This window comes from Macaca mulatta, chromosome 5, assembly GCF_049350105.2.
Source record: "Macaca mulatta isolate MMU2019108-1 chromosome 5, T2T-MMU8v2.0, whole genome shotgun sequence".
Lineage (NCBI taxonomy): Eukaryota > Metazoa > Chordata > Mammalia > Primates > Cercopithecidae > Macaca > Macaca mulatta.
The window spans coordinates 104,511,700-104,533,926 of NC_133410.1; the positions used below are offsets into that span (position 1 = coordinate 104,511,700).

The 22,227-nt window shown below is 44.7% G+C and overlaps 1 protein-coding gene across 2 annotated transcripts in view; it reads right to left on the bottom strand.

The window, feature by feature from the left end:
• Positions 1–22,227, bottom strand: part of UNC5C (unc-5 netrin receptor C) — a 385,680-nt gene that overhangs the window by 13,733 nt on the left and 349,720 nt on the right. For both annotated transcript variants that reach the window (XM_002804156.4, XM_015138825.3), the window contains 3 exons: positions 21,589–21,822; positions 4,251–4,400; positions 2,099–2,263 (listed from right to left, as the gene is read on the bottom strand). In XM_002804156.4, the coding sequence (XP_002804202.2) occupies positions 2,099–2,263; positions 4,251–4,400; positions 21,589–21,822 (549 nt within the window). The remainder of the gene's footprint in view (positions 1–2,098; positions 2,264–4,250; positions 4,401–21,588; positions 21,823–22,227) is intronic.

Below are 22,227 nucleotides of genomic sequence, written 5' to 3' on the forward strand. Positions count from 1 at the left end.
GAACCCCAGCCTCACTGCCATCTTGCCCTGTGACCCTAGGAAGGAGCCCTGTTCAGAAGAAAGAAACCACAAATGGAGCCTTTTCTCTACTTGTTTATGGTTTGTCAATCATCTTGTACCCTTTCTTGGAGGTTTTGATGAGGATCTGGGTCGCAGAACTCTCCAGAGTCCATTGTTCTTCAGTGCAGAGGCTTCCTCTCCAATGTCAGTACCCCCATCCACACTCCCTCCTCTGCGCACCCAGCATCCGCATTCAAATGCTAAGCACAACAGTGGGATTCAGTGACCCAGAAGGAAAAGCCGCAGAGTGCCCCTTAATCCCCAAAGTCATCTTGACTCCGCTCACTTCTTCCCCGCCCTCAGTTAAATATGCTTGTCTGTCACACATGGGCAAATGCCTCCGACATGACTGAAGGCTGGTCTCTTTGAGCAGACTGAGGCCACGTTGCAAAAGAAGTAATCTTTCCTCTATGTTGCCACAAGAAAGCAAGCCCTTAAATTGTGATCACACTATGCAAAACTGTCCTTTTTCTGAAGGGAGGTGGCAGCCCTGGCGGGGGAGAGCACAGAGCAGCTCTCTTTCATTTGTGGCTGCATCTGATCCACCTTTTTAACACACAGCCAATGTTCATGCGGAACAGAAAGCAAGCATCAAAGGACCAGACCTCCTCACCCCCCTCCAAAATTCCGCAGCCTTTGTTGTCACTGGAGCTGAGTGGTTATTGAACTTTGCAGACCTGCTGGGCCTGGAAAGTGAAAACACCCTCCCGAGCCAGCAGGGGTGGTTCTGTGTGCCTGGGAGATAGGGCTGCGCATCTGAAGGCCTGGCGGTTGCCATGGCACCCTGACACCGAGATCATTCCTTATGAATGTCACCGGGGGCTGTGACTAAAGTTGTTTATGAGTCAAAAGTCTCATGAAACTACAGGAGGAAATGATGACCGCACCTCGGCAGGTTGTGGGAGAGAAGGATGGAGTGTCGTGAAAGCTGAGGCGCTGTTCTCCCCTCTCGATTTGCTAAGGAAGATGGTCTTTAAATACATGTGGAGCAAGACACGCTGAACATGCTGATATTTCATTCGTCACTGTGCATGACACAATGAGGGAGAGGTAGTATTTTAAATCATATACTGGCCCGCTGTCGTTTTCACATATGACAATCTTGTGCTTTGTGGCTTAGCACGCAGCACGGGGCTTGAGCTCCATGAGGCCCCAAAGAGGCTGCCTTCTGCCCATTTGGCTTCTTCTCTTCCCTTTGTTCCTCCCGTGTGAAGGGTTATCACTTTTCAAGGCTTTGGATCCAAAGTAACAGATAAGGAAGGTCGTGGGCACTTCCTCTTTCCTTAAGAAGAAGTTTTAAATAGCAGTGATCACTATTATTTCTGTAATATGGACAGAGGGAAATGGCTAGCCTAAGTGTGTGAAGATCACAGCAAAGGAAGGCAAAGCTGATGGCCATGGCCGGGGGGCGGGGGAGATATGGAGATTCTACTTCTATTTCTGGCATATTTCCCCCACCCCGGAGGAAAGTGTATCTCTTTTTTATTTAGGGAATGATATATGAGAAAGGAGATCAAGAGATTTCTCCTTTCTTCCTTTGAATGGAGAAAAAAAGAGACAAGAAGAAAAAGGGAGCAGAGAAGCCCCTCTCCCTTGCTCCACTCCACCCAGCAGCACGTGATTAGGGGAAAGGGAGGAGAGTTGCTGAGAAAGTAGCAGAAAGGGAGGAGAGACAGATGGAGGATGGGGGACATGGCACACTAAGGGATGCAGGGGGAGAAGTTACTCCATGTGCACGCTCCTTAAATTAAACCTTTACTTGAAATTCAGATCTGTTTTTAAAAGTTAGAACATAATTCTTAAAATTCATGTTATAAAAATTAAGACTTGTTTTTCAAAAAGAATCCCTTAATATATATTTTTTCTGCAGCTAGCTTCCCTTGCTCATTACGAATATTATTCTATTAACAAATAGGATCTATAGAATGCTTTTGAGGACTTCTATATGGCCTATATTGAGATACGCTTTTAGCCCACACTCTCTCTCCTCCTGAGGGTCCCCCTCTCCCCTGATTTCAGACAGACAGGATCTGCTTACCTCTGACACGGTGCAGTTGAGCTGGAAGATCTGCCCTTCTCCTTCCACCTGCCGCACACAGAGTTTGCAAACCAGCTCCACTGTGTTCAGGCTAAATCTTTCCAGGGTGAAGGTGCACTGCAGGTTTCTTTGAGACCCACTCCAGACATGGTAAAAAGGAATTTCCTAAAGGATGTAAAAGTGTTAACCACAATTGAAGGACTAATACCAAAAATAACTCTCAGATGGTCTGCTGCTAGGTACTCTCAGTATCACACCTGTGGCCTCATTTAATCCTCACAACAGCCCCAGGTTTAAGTACATCCTGGCCCCTCATCACATGAAAAACTTGAGGCCCGGAGAGGTTCAATAACTTACCCTGAATCACACAGCAAGTAAGTAGCAGGGTTGAGATTTGAACCTAAGGAGTCAGCCTCCAGAATCCATGTACCTAACCAGTCTGTCACATATCTCTAATTTGCAACAAGAGCCATTGTAAATAATTTAAAAAAAAAAAAAAAAAAAAAGAGTTTATACAATTCCCAAAATAAAACTTGCACACACCAGTCATTGCTCATTAAAAGAATCCCTGTTGTGACATTCTGGAGAAAAGCAAAGAAAGTCTAAAGGATACTGCACTGATGTTGCTCCCTTTCATGCTTACATCCTTCTCTGCCCAGGACAGGGGAAGCCAAAACCCACTACAGTTGGAAACTTCAGACTCAATTAGCTGCCACAGAAGAGTTCTTGGCACCAACCATAGAACAGGCTTTAATTTTCTAAAAGTCTAGACCACCTTACAGAGCCTATCCTAGAATCTGTTTTCAATAAAGGAAAGAAAAGGTTGCCACATAAAAAATGGGAGAGCATGGCGTTAAAAAGCGGTGGCTTCAGCGCCAAATCCAGTACAAATGAGAACTCCTTATTTCGTTTACTTGATAACCTGGGGCAAGTTACTTAATCTTTCCACTGCTCAGTTTTCCTATCTGCAAAAGAGTAAACAAAGAGTTTCTCATTCATAGGTCTGCTGGGGTTAAATGAGATAAACCAATGTATGAAGAGAGTGTCCAGCAGATGGTAAGCATTCAGCCAGGCTTAGCTTTAACTAATATCATATTATCATTATCATTAAAATAGTATTTTCTTATAATTGTATAAAGGAAATTACTTCTAAAACGGGGAGATTTGTAGAATTTTATGGCAATTGCAACACAGAGGAAAGAAGAAAGCAAAGGAAGAGGTGTACTGAGTAAGTCAGAAGCCTTCTGTTTCCATCAAGGACTGAGCTGTGCATAGAGAGTCTGGTGTGCAACCTCCATCAAAGCTCACAATTGTTAACAAACCAGTAGGCTTGTTTCCCATCATTCATGTGCAGAAACTTGACCAACGAGAGTGAGAATGGAGCCAGAATGTCTTCCCTTCAGTCTTCCAGTATGTTCATTGACTTACATCAGGAAATAGCTACCAGTTCAGCGGCAATGCTGGGGTTTGGGTTGAATTTGCATAAACATTAACATGGATTCACAGCTCTCTAAATATGTCTGCCGCTCCTAGGACTGTATATGAGGCTTGCAATCCCATCAAAGAGATTTTCTCAGAGCACAGGCTGACGGATGGAGGAGGGGAAAATTCCTTGAGGGTCTTGTGATTTTCCCCCAGGTATATACAAATGACACTTGGGACCCGTATTTTCTTGTCTGTTATTTAATAATATCCTGTTTGGGTTTTACTTTTACATGCTATTTCAGTTCTCCAAAGTAGGGCTCGCTCTAATTTTTCAATGTAAGGGTACTGGCGTAGGAAGGCTGAAGCCTAATTTGTGTCCCATGGAATAAACATGTCCTTCTGTTGTTTCTGTGAATGCATTTGAAGCTGTTTGTACCCATTGATGTGAACATTTAGTATGAAAATTAATTGAAATGATGGATTTGGAAGTCTTTCATTTATTAAAAATAAAACAATGATAGTACACTTATTTAAAGGAGGAATTTTTAAAAAGTATTCCTTCAAATATGTCTATATTTCTCAAAAATCCTAAATACCCAAACTATTTTGGAGAAACAAGTAATGACATATGATTAATTTCAAGGAAGGGGATTTCCTATGTCCATATAATTTTAGACCTCTTTCTTAGAGATGTCTCCAGACCTTTTGTTTGGCTTGGGAACCTTACCTGATATTTAGCCAGCAATTTGCTCTTCCAGAGGGAATGGGCGATATCATGAATTGACAGGCGCAGGTTGTGGGTGCTGCCTTTAAAATGAAGAGCTTTAGGTTCTTCTAGGAGCTGTCCTCCCATCTGTCTCTCAAGATGTAAAACTTCCTATAATGACAGGCCCCAAACCCAAAGCACGTTATTGAATTGCATCACTTCTGTCAGCTCTCTCATTGAATACGTTTCTTTACTGCCTCCTGAATGGCAGACGGAACTTGCGCAACACCGTGAACACCCACTTTTGCAGCCTCGAGACCCTCTAATTAAAACCCCTCCTATTTTGTATGAGACCAGACCCTAATAACAAACCAGGTTTTGGCACAGTCTACATCACACTGTTGTGGAGTAATTTCAGTACAGTTTACCCTTTACCCACTGATGAGTGGGGGACATAATCAAGTCAGGGGAATAACATCAGAACTCAAAACCAGAGAGCCACCAATTAAAGAAAAAATAGGTAGAAATGTAGACAAACTGATAAGAAGGTAGATTTTCAATTAACTTTTACAGAAAGGGACAAATAACTAGAAGAGATACTTATTCCTTGGACTTGATAAAAGCAACCAACAAATAAAAAATCAGAACCTGTTTTAGGCATTTAGTTCAATCTCTTATAGTTTCTTCAAGTACAGAAATAAAACCATAAAAATTTTGCTTAAAATGATGTATTGCATAATTCCCAATTTAAAAAATTTAGAATATGCTAATTATATATTCTATTAAAGGAAAATATTCTGATACAGATTAGGAAGGTTTTTTTAAACACCAAATATTGAACTGAACAGTTACTCCAATTACATTTTCAAAAGAATACTTTATTTCTCGAGAATTGTGACTGATGAAAAAATTTGCTACATAATTTTCTTATACTATACAGATACAACATAAAGACAAATTCTATATATGCTTCCATTTCTCAGGCTAGTCAATGGGAGTTAATGAAGCATTTCCAACTGCAGCTGTAATTATCCAAACAGCCTGAACCATCCCTATGCACGTTACTCCTCTCATGCCTTAAAAGTTTTAATGGTACAAATACGTAGGAAATTTGTGACCCGTTTTAAAATAAGGGTCCAGGAATATATGGATTTTAGAAAAAAAATCAAAGCAAAATATAATTTTTTCTTTGGTGATATTTCAATAGAAAGCAGGGAGTTCAAGAACATAGGTGTTCATTCAGACTGTAACATGCATGGATTGGGGATGCTTATTTTAAAACGGGTCACAAATTTCCTACGTATTTGTACCCACCAAGCACAGGTGGGTCGCAGTGGAGGATTTCAGGCATGGGAACCAGATTGCCTCATATTCAGAAAAATGCATCCACCTTGCATTTGTTGAATGAATTCTAACCCATGCACTTGTAGAGCAGTAAGTGTGGTGGTTACCACCATCATTGATTACATGCAAACAGCTCATTTCAAGATGTTGCATTAGTGGTTCTTAATATCCGTCATCTTTGGGTGAGGCCACTGTTCTGAACTGTGCAAGCTGCTCAAAGGTGTAAAAAAATATTAGGATAATGTGGAATGTGGTTGCAGACAGGGCGTCCTCTAATTAGTATCTAATGGAAGAGATGAGGCAATAACACACTGACGTAGACAAGTGTGTGGTTGAGCTGCCTGAGAGTATTGACCTGCTACTTAATGTTGCTGGCTGATGAGTAGCTATGGCTTGTGACAGGAGCCCGAGCAGTCAGCCAGCCCCCTGCCACAGTCAGCCAGACACCTTAACACATATGTTGTGTCATTGTCCCCCTAGTCTGCTGTGCCTGAGCTCAGCAGGCTCCGAGGGTCTCCCGTAGGCCACACAGACCCATCCAGCCCTGAGTCACACATGCTCCTCACAGAACGTGGCACACCTCACTCCACGACACCCCACTCCACGACACCCCACTCCACGACACCCCACTCCACGACACCCCACTCCACGACACCCCACTCCACGACAAGAATCCAGCCATGTGGAAGTGGAGAAGAAAAGTGAGGGTTAATTGCAGTTTCTTCTGCTTCAGCAGGAAGGCATAATGAGCTTATGTTGATCATGTTTGGTGTCTAGTTAGCATAATAGAGAAAGCTGATGTTCCCAGTGAACCTGGCACCTGACAAATTCTAAAGCTAAAATGATGTTTGTTTATAAGCCATTAGAAGAAAAGAAACATAATTAGAAATCTTTGAGATTACAGTCATGCCAATCAATCAGTTCCAGCTTCTTTCCATACGCCCTAATTACCTCATCAAGACGTCTAAAGAGCAATCGATAGTAATTATCTGATTACTATAGATCTTCATTATGTCGAAATTATCTCCCTGGGATGTCTAAAAGAAGATGCATTGTATTCCGGGAGGTAATTGTACCCAACAATGTATAATCCACACCCCATTCCTACAATCAACATAGACTGCCAGAGGATATGAAGAGCATTATCAGTTTTCTTGGCAGGCAGGACATTGAAAAAAAAAAAACCCAAACTGCCTATTGGTCATGACCTTGAAGTCAGGAAATCTAACACGGCATTTTGAGTGCAAACTCTTCATTGGAGTCAGCCCAAGAATCAGGCTCAGTTTTTTGTTTCTTCAGCAACGATCTCAAAAGTCACGGTAAAGAATTCTCCCTAGTGGGGAAAAAGTCTAGACTGGCTTGGAGGAGCCCTGTTTTGGACAGAAGGTACCAAGTGCCATTTTAAAGACAGTGGGACCACAGAACACATTACTTCCATAGTCTTAAGCTCGCCATTTCTCCATCAGCCAGGAGTGACACAAAGCTGCAGCACAGAGATGGGAGGAACCTGACTTTTTTCTCCCTTCCATTTGGACATAAACCCTGGGGAAAGATAAACGGTTCATCAGGACACACCCATGCTTAGAGCAGAGGCTGTAAACATGTTTGCCAGAATAGTCTACCAGTCAAAACATTGAGCATGCATGTTTATAAATTACATATCTCTATTATTGGTATGTTAATATATTGCATTAGAAAATACACATCAAATCTAAAAATACATAAAATCCTGTGTTAATCTATCTTAGCATACAGCTAGGTACTCATATTGTATTTTTTTTTTGGTCCCAGTGGTTCATTGGGCCTGGGGTGTGTAAACTCGGTGTTGGAGACTGCTGGCTCAGAGAGCTTGTCCTTTCACTGGTACCTGGGGAAGAATCCAGCCCAGCAGTGAAGGATTCAGTAACCTCACCACACTTCAACTTAACACTCCTTCCCGCAAAGTGGCAACTGGTATGGTTGCACTACAGATGTTCATGACATAGGAAAGCATAACAGAAAAAAGGAGAGGACAACAACCAAGGTGTGAGTTAAAGAGATCTCAGTCAATCATCCAACAACTCCTGGGAAACGAGTATAATCTAAAACCACACAGGAACAGGAGCTGACTCGTCACATATGGCGAATCTCAAATAGAGTTTTGTGTCAGATGATAGAAGAAGCAAGCTCGCCCGAAAGGCTAATCAGGCTTTGTCTTGTGTTACCATTTTAAGTGTTATAACTTGAGATTTACTCCAGCAGAGTCCACTTAAAAATATGCTGCAACTTGTACTTCACACAGCTTGATTTTCTGAATTCCTTGCACATGATCTTATTTTGGTTATTTATATGATACAGCTATGTAAGAGGACAGAACAATAACAAATATACAAATCAATAAGACATGGCTTTACAGTTCAGTGTTTTCCTCTGCTTCCTCTTCCTGGGAACATTCATTCAACATCAGTGAGACACGTTAGGCTGCCAGGAACCATGTCAGGTCTGGAGCACACAGACAAGTAAGTCCCTGTCACTGCCTTAAACTGCCAGTGGGCTAATGGTCCATGGGGGTTAGGGGGTGACCTGTAAACATGTAACCACAACACAGTGTGCTCAGCTCTAAAACCACTTCCAGACAGGCTGCTTTTGAATCAAAAAGGTTAGGATATTTCACACACCTTAAAAAAGAATATGAAGAAAATATATTTAAGGTCAAAAGATTTGGGATGACTTAAGAGAAATATCGTGACCCTGGAAAGAAATGCTATAGTAAGGATGCGGATCATCTGGCCTCTTTGTTCTCAGAAACCGGAATGTCAACTTCCTTTGCAGAAGGTGTTCTTTCTGCTGGGAGTTCCCCCACCTCAGTGGCCTGGTCTGGCTCTAGGTGAATCCACCTGTTGCTTTGATCCCCTTGCTTTGCTTCTGTGAGAAGGGAGACAGTTTCTGACTTCCTTTCACAGTTCTTTTTTTCAAAATATTTTTAGAGACCTTCTTGCTGGCTCTGCAGCCCAGGCTGAAGTGCAGGTGGCACGATCATAGCTCACTGCAGCCTTGACCTTTGTGCTCAAGCAGTCCTCCCACCCCAGCCTCCCAAGAAGCTGGGACTACAGGCTCATGCCACTGCACCTGGCTACTTTTAACATTTTTTGTAGGGACAAGGTCTTGCCTTGTTGCTCAGGCTGTTGTTGAACTCCTGAACTCAAGCAAACTTCCCACTTCAGCTTCCCAAAGTGCTGGGATTACAGGCATAAACCACTGTGCCCAGACCCCCTTGTACAGCTCTATCTGCACTCCTCTAACTTTTCCTTGCAAAGACACCCTCAAGAGTAGGTCATTAATAAAGGTGTCTGTAGCCCATGCACATCTACACATGCAAACCATCAGAGTCACCAGAAGCAGGCCATCTGCCTCACAGCCCAGCGTCCGCCAGGGATCTGAGCAATGCTGTGGGAGGGCCTCTTTCCCCAATGCGGGCGCCGCCTCCAAAGCAAACTGGCCGGCCCTGAGTGAGGGCTGTATTGATTCAGGGAGTCTGTGAGGGATTGCTCCAAAGGCAGGGACAAGAGATTCCACAGTAGAAACAAGCAGCTTTCACAATAACCAATTAAACCAAGACATTATCCATGCCAAGCCATTAGCCTGGGCCACTTAAAAGCCACAATAAATCCAGGCTGTTTTAAAGGCTTGTGTGCACAAAGGAGGCACCTCTGGCCTGCACCCAGAATGCTTCCAGGCTCTTAGATGAGAGGATCTCCCCTTGTTAAGGCCTGACAGAGAGGCAGGAGGGAGGATACATCTGCCAGCCAAGCCACTCCTCCACTCTGGCCTGTCCAGCCCCCGAGATTCCCACTCTGCATTATGTCCGGGTTAGATTGCATCTGCCTCATCTGCTTCTCTTGTTCTCTCTCTGCCTGTTCCTTCCATGCCTGGGCAAATTTCCATTAAATATCAGGCTCACAGCTATTGCTCACTGGGAGCCCCCAGGCAACAGAGTGGCATATACTTGGATGCTTTGAAGTACATCTATAAGAGTATGACAAGTCTGCCCCCAGGGTCCAGGCTGAAGCTGAGTTACAGGGCCCTGCAAAGTGGTGATTTCGTGCAAAAAATTGTGAGGTGCTAGGGCCCCACAGCAGGTCTGGTGGGCTAGTGCTCCAGACCCTGGCTTTGTTGCCTACACCCTCTGCTCGCGCTCCCCACCAACCCCACTTTGTGCTCACCCTCCTCCTCTATTGACCTTTCTCCCTTGCTCTCCCTCCTCCCCTGCTCGCACTCCTCTCCTGCTTGCCCTCCTCCCCTGCTCAACCTCCTCCCCTGCTCACCCTCCTTCCCTGCTCATCCTCCTCCCATGCTCACCTGCTCCTCTGTTCACCTCCTTCCCTGTTCACCTCCTCCCTTTCTCACATCCTCCTCTGCTCACCCTCCTCCCCTGCTCACCTATTCTGCTCACCTTCCTCCCCTGCTCACCTTCTCCCCTGCTCACCTCTTCTGCTCACCCTCCTCCCATGCTCACCTCCTCCCCACTCATCCTCCTCACCTTCTCACCTCCTCTGTTCACCCTTCTCTCCACCTCCTCCCCTGTTCACCCTCCTCCCCTGCTCACCTCTTCTGCTCACCTTCCTCCCCTGCTCACCTTCTCCCCTCCTCCCCTGCTAATCCTCTTCTCCTGCTCACCTCTTCTGCTCACCTTCCTCTGCTCACTCTCTTCCCCTGCTCACCTCCTCCTTTGCTCACCTTCCTCCCCTGCTCACTTCCTCCCCTCCTCCCCTGCTCATCCTCCTCCCATGCTCACTTCTGCTCACCTTCTTCCCCTGCTCACCTCCTCCCTTTCTCACATCCTCCTCTGCTCACCTCTTTTGCCCACCCTCCTCTGCTCACCCTCTTCCCCTGCTCATCCTCCTCTCCTGCTCACCTCTTCTGCTCACCTTCCTCCTCTTCTCACCTCCCCTGCTCATCCTCCTCTCCTGCTCACCTCTTCTGCTCACCTCCTCCCCTTCTCACCTCCTCCCCTGCTCACCTTCTCCCCTTCTCAACCCCTCCCCTGCTCACCTTCTCCCCTTCTCAACTCCTCCCCTGCTCAGCCTCCTCTCCTGCTCATCCTTCTCTCCTGCTCACCTCTTCTGCACACCTCCTCCCCTTCTCACCTCCTCCCCTGCTCACCTCCTCCCCTGCTCACCTCCTCCCCTTCTCACCTCCTCCCCTGTTCACCTTCTCCCCTGCTCACCTCCTCTCCTGCTCAGCCTCCTCTCCTGCTCAGCCTTCTCTCCTGCTCACCTCTTCCCCTGCTCACCTCCTCCCCTTCTCACCTCCTCCCCTGCTCACCTCCTCCCCTTCTCACCTCCTCCCCTGCTCACCTTCTCCCCACTCACCCTCCTCTCCTGCTCACCTCTTCTGCTCACCTCCTCCCCTGCTCACCTCCTCTGTTCACCCTCCTTCCCTGCTGACCTCCTTCTCTGCTCACCTCCTCCTCTGCTCACCCTTGCCCTGCATAACAACTTGCCCCTCTCTCACACCACTTTCCCAAAATCGCACCACCTTCTTCCTCAAGGCATGTGTTACGCCTTCCAGTTTTTCAAGGGGCGATTATGTTATTTGTAGATTATCTAGTCCACAGCTTCTTTCTCTCCCTCTCTGCCTCTGTCTTGTTTTCTCTCCAAATACTTTTCTGTCATTGTTTTCTTTCCCTTTTTAGAAGCAGTACAGGCTATAGAAAGGATGAAAGAAATGATTAAAGTTAAGTTTCATATAACCCACTGAAATCTCTCTTGAAGGGAAGGCTGGAAGGCGCTGAAATCCAGGTTGTTTCACTCTGCTAGCCTTTTTTTTCTTTTTTTCTTTTTTTTTTTTTCTTTGAGACGGAGTCTTGCTCTGTCACCCAGGCTGGAGTGCAGTGGCACGATCTCCGCTCACTACAAGCTCTGCCTCCCAGGTTCACGCCATTCTCCTGCCTCAGCCTCCCAAGTAGCTGGGAATACAGGCGCCCATCACTGCACCCGGTTTTTTGTATTTTTAAGTAGAGAAGGGGTTTCACCGTGTTAGCCAGGATGGTCTGGATCTCCTGATCTCATGATCCACCCACCTCGGCCTCCCAAAGTGCTGGGATTACAGGCGTGAGCCACCGCGCCCGGCCCTAGCTTCTTTCTTTATATTGTTTCTGGATGTTATTTGTCCAAGCAGTCTTCATGTTTGAGAGAAACACAGAACCACACATTGGCTAGATTTACTGCTGCCACGAGGCCAGGCATCAGCAGCAGGAGCATGAGCAGGTGGAGGTAGATACTGAGGAAATGTCGCTGAGATCACTACATGGAGAGGACAGAACAGAAGGCAGGAAGCCAAGCAGCGGACAGCCTCGCGCTCTGGCTGTTTTTTAGTTTGGTTCGGCTCTCTGGCTCCTGGAGATAGAACTGCTCTCCATGCTGGAGCTAGCACAGGAGGCTGAGTTGTACTGCAGTGGTGCCCCACCTTCACCTTGATTCTGGGACGCAGACACAAAGAACAGACCAGCAAACGTGCAGCATGCCACTCATGTGAAACCTCAAAAGGCCAGCCCTCAGTGACTGTGCTGACTGGTGTTTAAAAAAAAATCACATCTGCCATTTCATGGAACCTGCCTTTCTTCTGCTCATTCTTTAATCCTGTGTCGAAAACCTGCCCTTGTCATTTGGGGATGAGAAATCTGTGTCTTTGCTATGGTGGCTGTCACTGCTGTCTCTGTCACAGCTGTGGGGGCCTGTACTCCACCAAAGCAGAGGCCAAAAAGAGCGGCCATCCTTCTCTCCTCTTCCCTGCCAGCTTTTCAGCGACGCTGCTCTCAGGCCCCCACGCGCTGTCTCCTCCTCTCCGGCTTTCGGGCCTCAGGCTGCGGAGCCGGGCAGTGGAGAACATCTGACTGTCAGCCCAGCCTCTCCCACCTGCTCGGGTCAGTGTCCCTGGCGCCCGGCCTGGCTTTGCTCCCTTCCCTTCCTGTGTTCACGCCAGGGTGCTCTGCTCTCCCCCTGAGTTTATCTGCCTTACTTCTTCCCTAATAATAACAAGGCTGGACTCTGGTGCCCATCTGCAAACATCTCCCCGTCAAGTTGCTTCGTTCCTAGGGCTCTGCCTGCTGTTCCCACAGCTGCTGTGGCCACGGATGCTTGGTCTGAGCTGCCACTTCCAGCCTGCACAGTCAGGGCAGTTTGCGACACTTTTAAAGCCAAATGCCAAGGGGTGACACTCATGCAAGTAGCATGTCACTTGTCTACCTCTGGGCATGCTCGTAGGGAAACGGTTCTCTCTCACATCTATGTATTAGGAATAGGACTTTTTAGGTTTTTCTAGGACTTCTGAAGTCATCTTGTGTTTCTTTTCTCCTGTTAACATGCTGTTTTTAATCTTCTGTATTAGTTTTCTACTGTTGCCATAAGAAATCGCCACTAACATAGTGACTTAAAAAATAACACAAACTGATGATCTTACAGTTCTGGAGGGTGGGAGTCTAACACAGTTCTCATTGAGTTAAAATCAAGGTGTGTCAGTGGGGCTGCCCTCCTTTCCAGAGCCCCAAGAGGAGAATCTGTACTGGGTCTTCTCCACCTTCCAGAGGTTTCTCACATTCTTTGGCTCACAGTCCCCTTCCGCTGTCTTCAAATCCAACAATGACAGATTTCTCTGAGCCTTTTTCCACAGTCATATCCCCTTCTGACCATAGCTGGAAAAAGTTCTCCACCTTCAAAACCATATAATTAGACCGGACTCACCCAGATGGTCCAGGATAATCTCCTCAAATCACACAATCATATCTGCAAAGACTCTTTTGCCATGTAAGGTAAAATACTCACAGGTTTTGAATATTAACGTGTAAACATCCCTGGGTGGTGGTGGTGGTGGGGGGTGTTATTCCGCATACAACAACTTCTGTTTTCTTTCTTTTCTCTCTCTTCAAAAAGTAAGTTCAACATAGCAAGTCATTTCTAAGATATATGATAGACCCAGGACCAGATTTCATAAGAAGATGATAAAAATGGGATAAATTTAGAGGCACCGAAAAGATCCCTGTGACTAAATGTCTAACCAACCAGATTGCTATCAACCCTGAAACTCACCTCACAGTTAGATTCCAGTTAGATTTAACATCTTCCTTAAGCCATTATCTTCAAAATGCCACTGTAGTCTATATGCCCACCTAGGCATGGCAAACAGTGTCTGGTGTCTATTTTGTGCCAGGAGATTGAATAACTTTTATCTCCTTTAGAACTTCAAAGAGTCCTTGACGCAGACCAAATTACTCTCCTAAGAGGTCAAATTCAGCGACCAGGGTCACCAAGCTGATAAGTGGCAGAGCCAGTCACAGCAGCCAGCCCGACTCAAGCTCTCCTGCCGTACCATGCTCCCTCCCATACACACAGCAGCAGTGATACACTAGAAACCTTTAATACACGTTTTGTTGTTGGTCTCTAACACACATGTTGCACATATGAATATATTAGTTTAACTCCAGAGGCCGGGATCCTGAAAGTATACAGGTAAGGCTATTTTTGAGGTTGTTTGTGGGAACTATAAGAATAGGTATGGATTCTTACTAGGATAATTCCTGGGAGGATCAGCCTTAGAAGACCTAGAAGAAGCAAGCATGAGGGGTTCAGAGTTCTGTAAGGTCACAACTTGCCATGGAGGAAATGCCAGGAGGACAGCAGTGAGGAAGGTGACAGGTAACAGGATAAAAATATAACCACCTTCTCCCTGTAACAAGCCACGTCTGACTGTCCATGACTGTGGCCCAAGAACATGAGCATCACACAATTCTCAGCTAGACTTCAGCCAACCTCCTTTCTCTCTCTTCACCTTCCGGTGTTTCTTTCATTCTTCTCTTCTCTTTTCACATAATACAATCTTTCACAGAGTTACTCTATTACAGCTGGGATTAGGGCACATGAAATTATCCAAGGAAGATCTTCTCCATGCCCCATGAGTCCATCAAAAAAAAAAAAAAAAAAAAAAAAAAAAGCCAGGTTATGTTAATACACATTATTTGGTTTGTATCACATATACATTTGTCAGAAATTCAGTAAACATCATATACTGCCCATAATGTATGAAAATAACTCCTTTTTTATGTTCTGAATCTCAGAGTTTAGTATAAAACCCTTTATTCCAAAACGAGACTCTCATGTATTGTACCCTTTGGATGCCGGGAGAGAAATGACTTATTTCCACATAGATGTATGTTTCTCCCTAGGTGTTTTTAAACTTACTCCAAATATAACCTTGCTCTCTGTTAATTGTTGGTCTATTTATACTAGGATTCAAGTCTTTGCAAATAATGAAAGGAAAACACCTTTTTCATTAATCACCTGAAGATGGGGGAAAAAGAAAAGCTCTGATACACCAAACTCAACCTTTTCAATAGACTTGACCTCTCTATTTGAATTGATTCCAAACTATTCTCACAATTCTTAGCATCTTTATCCTTTTACGTGAACACAACTAGAGCATTGTTCCCAGTGGTCCTTCAAGCACATGCACAGGAAAAAGCCCTCCTGAAAGGCATAAAATAATTCCACTGTCACCCATCAGCCTTGACTTCTGCTCTGGTAGTCACTGCCAACACGCTAATTCTGTATCAGTGCTTTCAAATTGCTAAACGCAGCTTTTAAGTTTCAGGTGACCATTTTTGCCCCAAGGCTTAACAAAACTCTGGGAAATTGTTACAAAAGCTGCCAAGCTCAAAGAGGTGGGTACGAAGAAGAAAAATGCATCACAGTTGCTTAAGACTGACTGCATTATCCATCCATATGGATAATATAAATAAATGTACAAATATATATATTTATGTAATATATATATTTATATTTTATATATTATATGTAATAATATATCTATATAATATATACTTATATAAATATATAATATAACCATATATTAATATAATGAATATATAAATATTTATATATTTTTATATATAATATAAATATATATGTATATTATATGTATATATATTTATTATAATATAACAAATATATATTTATTATATATCTTATATATAATAAAATAAATAAAAATATATAATATATTTATATAATATATATTTACATATAATATAAATAAATGTATTATCTATCCACATGAATAATATAACCACATATAATAAAAAGTGATAATTAATATTCTTGAAATACACAGCTCTAGACATCAGGGCAGTCTTTTTGCAATAGCTCTCCTGGACTTACTCCCCAAGAATAAGTACTCCACTGGGCCTCCATCTCTGCCCTAGTCCAGCATTTCTGTGGATTTTTCTGCAATTTGTAAAGAATCCCCAGCACATAGCAATTACTGTAAGAAAATATCAAATGCTGGTAAATGCAGCCTCAGGCATCATTTGCTATGCTGAAGATGGAGGAGGTCAGGAATTGGATTAAAGCACAAACAAGGAAGCAGAGATCCTTTTCATCAGAGTCAGAGAAAGTGAGAAGAGGCTGAAGTAAAAGGTTTGGAGGGTAGAGGACGGCAGCTGGGGGAGCTTTCATCGGGTGGTTAGGTCACTGCTAGGCACGATGTGGGCTTTAAAACAGCCAGGGACTTCCTGAGAGCGGAAGAGACCTGGAAGAACTGCCGTGGGAATCGGGGTAAGTCAGGAAGAGCTAAATAAAAGGAGTAAGGAGAAGCAGGGAAGGCATCCCTTAGAATAGATATCTTGAGAGTATAATAGACCCAATCAGAAATGTATGGTTTTTCATAACAACTCATCAGCCTGGAAGTAGAAGTAGCGGGCTTGTTCAGTGGAGGGTATCTTTGGTTATTGATACTAGAAAAGCCTGAAGCGCTCACAATGACGAGAGAGTTCAGTGTGGAAGTAAGTTTGCTGCAGATGCGAGTAAGAGCAGGGAAGGGTTTGTGGACTGGGAAACTGCAGCAGGTTGAGGGAGCCTCTCCTTTTTTTTTTTTTGAGATGGGGTGTCACTCTGCCACCCAAGCTGGAGTGCAGTGGTGTGATCTCTGCTCACTGCAGCCTCAGCCTCCCGGGTTCGAGCAATTCTCCCATCTCAACCTCCTCAGTAGCTGGGATTACAGGGGCGCACCACCACGCCTGGCTAATTTTTACATTTTTAGTAGAGACAGGGTTTCACCATGTTGGCCAGGCTGGTCTTGAACTCCTGACCTCAGGCGATCCACCTGCCTTGGCCTCCAAAAGTGCTGGGATTACAGGCATGAGCCACCATGCCCAGTGAGGGACCCTCTCCTTAAGAACAAAGGGTAGCTTCCATGCACCTTGTGGAAGAGAGAGATGGAAGGTCAGATGGTTGTGGTCAAAAAGGGGGAGTTTGACAGGTGGAGATCTTGGCAGTGGAGCAGTTGCTAATGAAGATGAAATCCAGAGCACATCTATACGAGTGAATAGACAATGTAAGATGTTGTGAAGGCTACTGGAATAAGTTTGGGCAGAGAGACTGTGATTTAAGTCATGACATTGAATTTGAGAGATGATGGGAATAAAATGGATGGAAAGAAAGACCACAAGGCAAGTACTGCTAGGGCGGGATCCACAGAGGTCTGTGCAAAGGAACTGAAGTGGGTATGAGCAGCAGCAGAACCATCCAGCCTGGGCAGTGAAGAGATGCCCCAGAAAGGGTCATGGAGTATGAGAAGTACTGGTACATCTCCTCTTGGCCTTGGGTTAGTTAGGGGGTGCAGTCTTCACTGGAGGTATTGTGAGGTGTTACCAGGAAGATCTCCTGGCAGTTAATGAGAGCAGGTGGAGGAATGGGGGAGGGAATGATGTAAGGTTGTAGGAAAGTTTGTTCTTAGTAGAATTTTAATTCCAGAAAGATTTGGGAAAGTGTTTAGGATAATAGCTCTTAACTTTGGTGGCACAATAGAATAACCCAGGGAGTGCTAAAAAAAAAAAACAAAACAAAACAACAAAACGACAACAACAAAAACACCCCAATACCCAGACCAATTAGATCCAAACCTGTGGGAGTGAGACCCTGGAGTGAGTTTTTATAAAAGCTTCCACCTGCTTCCTCTGTGCACTGAGAATTCCTGATTTTGGAAGAGCATGAGGGTGAGTCTGGAGGGGGGCAGGCCTGAAGGAGGAGGAGGCCTTCGGGAGGGACATTGCAAGAGGAAGTATTTCTGGGCAACGGCGGTTAGAGAAGCAACGAGATGGGAGAGAGTATGGTGGGAACATTAACAGGGTGGCAAGAAGGCAGAATTTTAGTAATAAAGGGCTTTTTGAGCTAATCAGCCCGAAGTTTCCAATTCAAGCGTGGGTGTGAGGAAGAGATGGCGTGACTGAAATAATTGTCTCTTCGGTATGTTGGAGAAGCCATTTACCTATAAGTAGGATTTTGGTATTTCTGCATTATTCAAAGGCCATGAGGTGCAAGAAAGCCTCATCCATTATTCATGTTTGTTTCAGGCTATGTGCTAGATCCCCAGATGCTTAGAATTTATAAATGTCTAGTTAGAAAGCATTGACCATGATACAGAGTGCTCTTGAGTTGTTTTTGCTGCTTAAACCTGTTCATCACTCTTTCTCACTATTGACCATTTGTGTCTTGAGTTCACTAACTATAATAATCAGAATTATTTTTATAAAATATTTTATTTTTGCATGTATTTGTGTGTGTTTGTTGGGAAGACAAGGTGCCTGGGAAGAGAACTATGTGTGTCCATATAAAATATGTAAATCAAACACTTCAAATATGATGTAGGTCTTCTATGCATGCTTTTGCAATGATTTTTCTTTTTTTTTTTTTTTTTTTGAGACGGAGTCTCGCTCTGTCACCCAGGCTGGAGTGCAGTGGCCGGATCTCAGCTCACTGCAAGCTCCGCCTCCCGGGTTCCCGCCATTCTCCTGCCTCAGCCTCCCGAGTAGCTGGGACTACAGGCGCCCGCCACCTCGCCCGGCTAGTTTTTTGTATTTTTTTAGTAGAGACGGGGTTTCACCGTGTTAGCCAGGATGGTCTCGATCTCCCGACCTCGTGATCCGCCCGTCTCGGCCTCCCAAAGTGCTGGGATTACAGGCTTGAGCCACCGCGCCCGGCGATTTTTCTTGAAACTGTTGAAAAACTTTGCCTTAATCAGACCCCATAGCTCCCTACAGATACCATTTTCCCTAATTTAAACCTAGCATGATTCCTATCCTGACAGTGCTTTGGATGTATCACATTTGCAAGGAATATAGAAGAAATAACCTTAAGCTTTACATTAGAGCTGTGTGTTCACAACTTTTATTCAACATCACAAAATCCTACAGGCTCGACTATCAAAATTATATGCACTAACCCAGGAGGTCTCATGCCTTCCCCAAGACCATGCTGGTCAAATCCACCACAGTGAACAGATGATGGCAACAGGCTCCTAGCTCACCTTCCTGTTTCCACTCGGGCCGTCTCCAGTCTTTTCGCCTGTAGCCTGCTTCCCAGGGAACCTATCCTGGAACACTCAGTATTCATAACCAAGCATTACTCTCTGAACGGAAGCTCCAGATGGAAATACCCTGATATTCAGAAAAACTTTCTTTCCTTGGCTTCCTTGACTCATTTTTCTTCCATTTCTATTCCTAATCTGGCTGTTTATCCTTCTTTAGCTCTTTTGCTGGCTGCCTTTCCTCCTCCCTTGCAATGCCAGGGCTTTCCTTGGTCCCCAGTCTCTAGGGTACGGGTCTTCAAGCAACTTCACTTAGGGGCAGATCAGCCAGGCTGCAGCCAATTGCCTGGGCATGAAGCCTGCTTTCTCCACTTAACAGCTGTGTGACCTAGAGCAACTTACTTAAACTTTCTGTGCCTTGGATGATACATCTATAAAGTGTAGATAATGGTGCCTTATAGGTCAAATGAAGATTAATGAGTTAATATAAAATATTGAGAATTTTGCCTAACATATAGAAGCTCTCAGTCATGTTGATTATTTTTATGATTATCTTCTCCCTCTACTCTCTCTTGATATTCTCCCTGACCACTGTGGATAACAGTTATCAACATAATGTAGGTTTCTGAATCTCTATTTCAAGATCTGCTCTCTGTCCAGAGAACCATATCTATATTTCTAACTGTGCCTTGGGCATATGTTATAGATGCCCAATTCATACCTCTAATTCAGTATTCCAAAAGAAAAGGCACAGTTATGGACTGATGTCTGTGCCACCCCCAAATTCATATAGTGTAATCCTAATCCCTAGTGTGATAGTATTAGGAGGTGAGGCCTTTGGAAGGTGATTAGGTCACAAGGGTGGTGCCCTTAGGAATGGGATTAGTAACCTTGTAGAAGAGATCCCAGAGAGCTGTCTCCCCATCTCTCCACCACATGAGGACACAGCAGAATGCCAGCAGCCTGTCACCCAAAAGAAGGTTCCTCACCAGAGCCCACCCATGCTGGCACCTTGATCTCAGATTTTCAGCCTCCACACTGGAAGTCTGGGTTGGAACTGTGAGAAAAGAAGTTTGTTGTTTAAGTCACCCAGTCTGTGGTACTTTGTCAGAGCTGCCCAAACTGTCTAAGACAGGCACCATCTCAACACGCCAAGGCCTCCTGCCTCCTGAGTTTGCTTCTATGACTTAGAGGCAGGAACTTGACCTTCTGCCCCAACCCATTGAGCGTTCGTCATGGGATTCTCAAAAGGCCACTTGAGCAGGACCTTTTAGGCTTGTTCTCTTATCTCACTGCCCCATCACCATCCAGCTCCATCACCCGTTCCTGCACCATCCAGCTCCATCACCCGTTCCTGCATACTTTGACTCACCTTTTCACTGAAGTCAGGCTGATATTTCTAACATGTATTTTCAATCATGCCTTTTTTCTGTTTAAACCTATCCAATCCCCATTAACTCAATAACTGAATCCCAACTTCTCTCTCGGCCGTGAAGGTCCATCTAGACAAAATTCTTATCTTACCGGAAATAATATGCCTGTAGAGAGTCTTTTTTTTTTTTTTTTTTTGAGACAGAGTGTTGCTCTGTTGCCCAGGCTGGAGTGCAGTGGCAACATCTCGGCTCACTGCAACCTCTGCCTCCCAGTTTCATGCCATTCTCCTGCCTCAGCCTCCCAAGTAGCTGGGACTACAGGTGCCCACCACCACACCTGGCTAACTTTTTTGTATTTTTAGTAGAGACGGGGTTTCACCATGTTAGCCAGGATGGTCTCCATCTCCTGACCTCGTGATCCACCCACCTCAGCCTCCAAAAGTGCTGGAATTACAGGCGTGAGCCACCGCGCCCGGCCAAGGGTCTTTATTTATTGTTTACTTCTGTGTTTATTCATGCTGTTCCCTCCACCTAGGAATCCTGTATTTTTCCCTTTACTGTTGCTGGTCAAAACCTAATCCTCCATTAGGGCTAATCATCAAATGTTAGCTCCTTTTCAGATTCCCTCAAAGTAATAATGCCTCTGTCTCCTGAGCCCCCACATAGCACTTTGCATGTCAGCCACTGTGGCATTTCTCACCCTCTCACTTACCTCCTCAGCCTTGGCATACTTCTTTTATTCCTCCTTTTATATCATAACTTCTTCAAAGGCACTTACTATATCCCTTAAAGCTTCGAATGGGATAAAATGGATGGCAATAATCACACCAGGAATTAAGCTCATTTATTCTGCAAAGCAGCAGCCTGTTGTCAAATGCTAACCCGCTCCCTCGCAGCCCTCATAAAAAGAATGGGAAAGCATATAAATGAAGCAGCACACCAGAGGAACATACAGTGTGAGCAATTATGCCAATTCCTTTTATAGGAAGAATGCAGCTGAGATAAACATGGAAGCAGATTATTTACCATCCACGGGTCTCGTTGCCAAATTCTTCTAAATTTTTCATTAAAAGAAATCAAGGAAGGTAAACAAAGTAGCCCTTGGGAGGAATCAGTGTAAACAGCTCATATATCTGCGTGGCCTCAGAGAAATGTCTATCTTTTTTAACTGCCTCCTTTGGGGCCAAACACATGTGTCCACACACTTGGGTGCACACACAGAGCCACGTCTCCAGGTGTGCACAGCCGTGCAAAACCTTGGCTTCCAGGTGAAGGTGAAGAGGGCAGGCTAGGTGGGAGGCACTTACCTTCAGAGCATCCTGGGTGTCATCCAGACAGTAGACTCGGATGCTGTACTCCAGCGAGGAGCAGCACAGGGGCCCAAAGATGGCCAGCTTCAGGCGCTTCGCAGCCGCTTTGGTGGTGGAATGCCCGACCAGGGCGTAGGTGCTGAGGTTCTCTGTGAGGATGTGGCAGGCCTCTGCGTCCAGCTGAATGTAGCAGGGGGTGGTAAAGTTTTCTTCCCCGACCACCACCACATCCTGGGGGACAAAAAGGAAGGGCCATGGCTAAGCCACCCAGGACGCATGCCGGCCACCAGGGATGGTGGTGAATGGCAGTGGGTAGAGCAGGACCTATCCTTTACTTGGCCTTTTTCTCTCTCAGATTTTATAATCTGTCTACTTAAGTTCTTCATCATTGTATCTCTTTCTACCATTGTCTTTACACTGAGAATATTCTTTATTTAGATGTCCTTCAGTTTGCATCTTTTGATCTTCTAAGAATCTACATTTTCCCTAAAAATCTGTACGTGTGAAAAGAATTAGATAAATTAAAGAACTGTGCAATAATATATTAATATGCAATTCTACTATATTCTTTCAAAACTCATCTGACAGTTTCTTCCTACAGAAATACACTGCTTTTTCTAAGTAATCTTGGCTGTC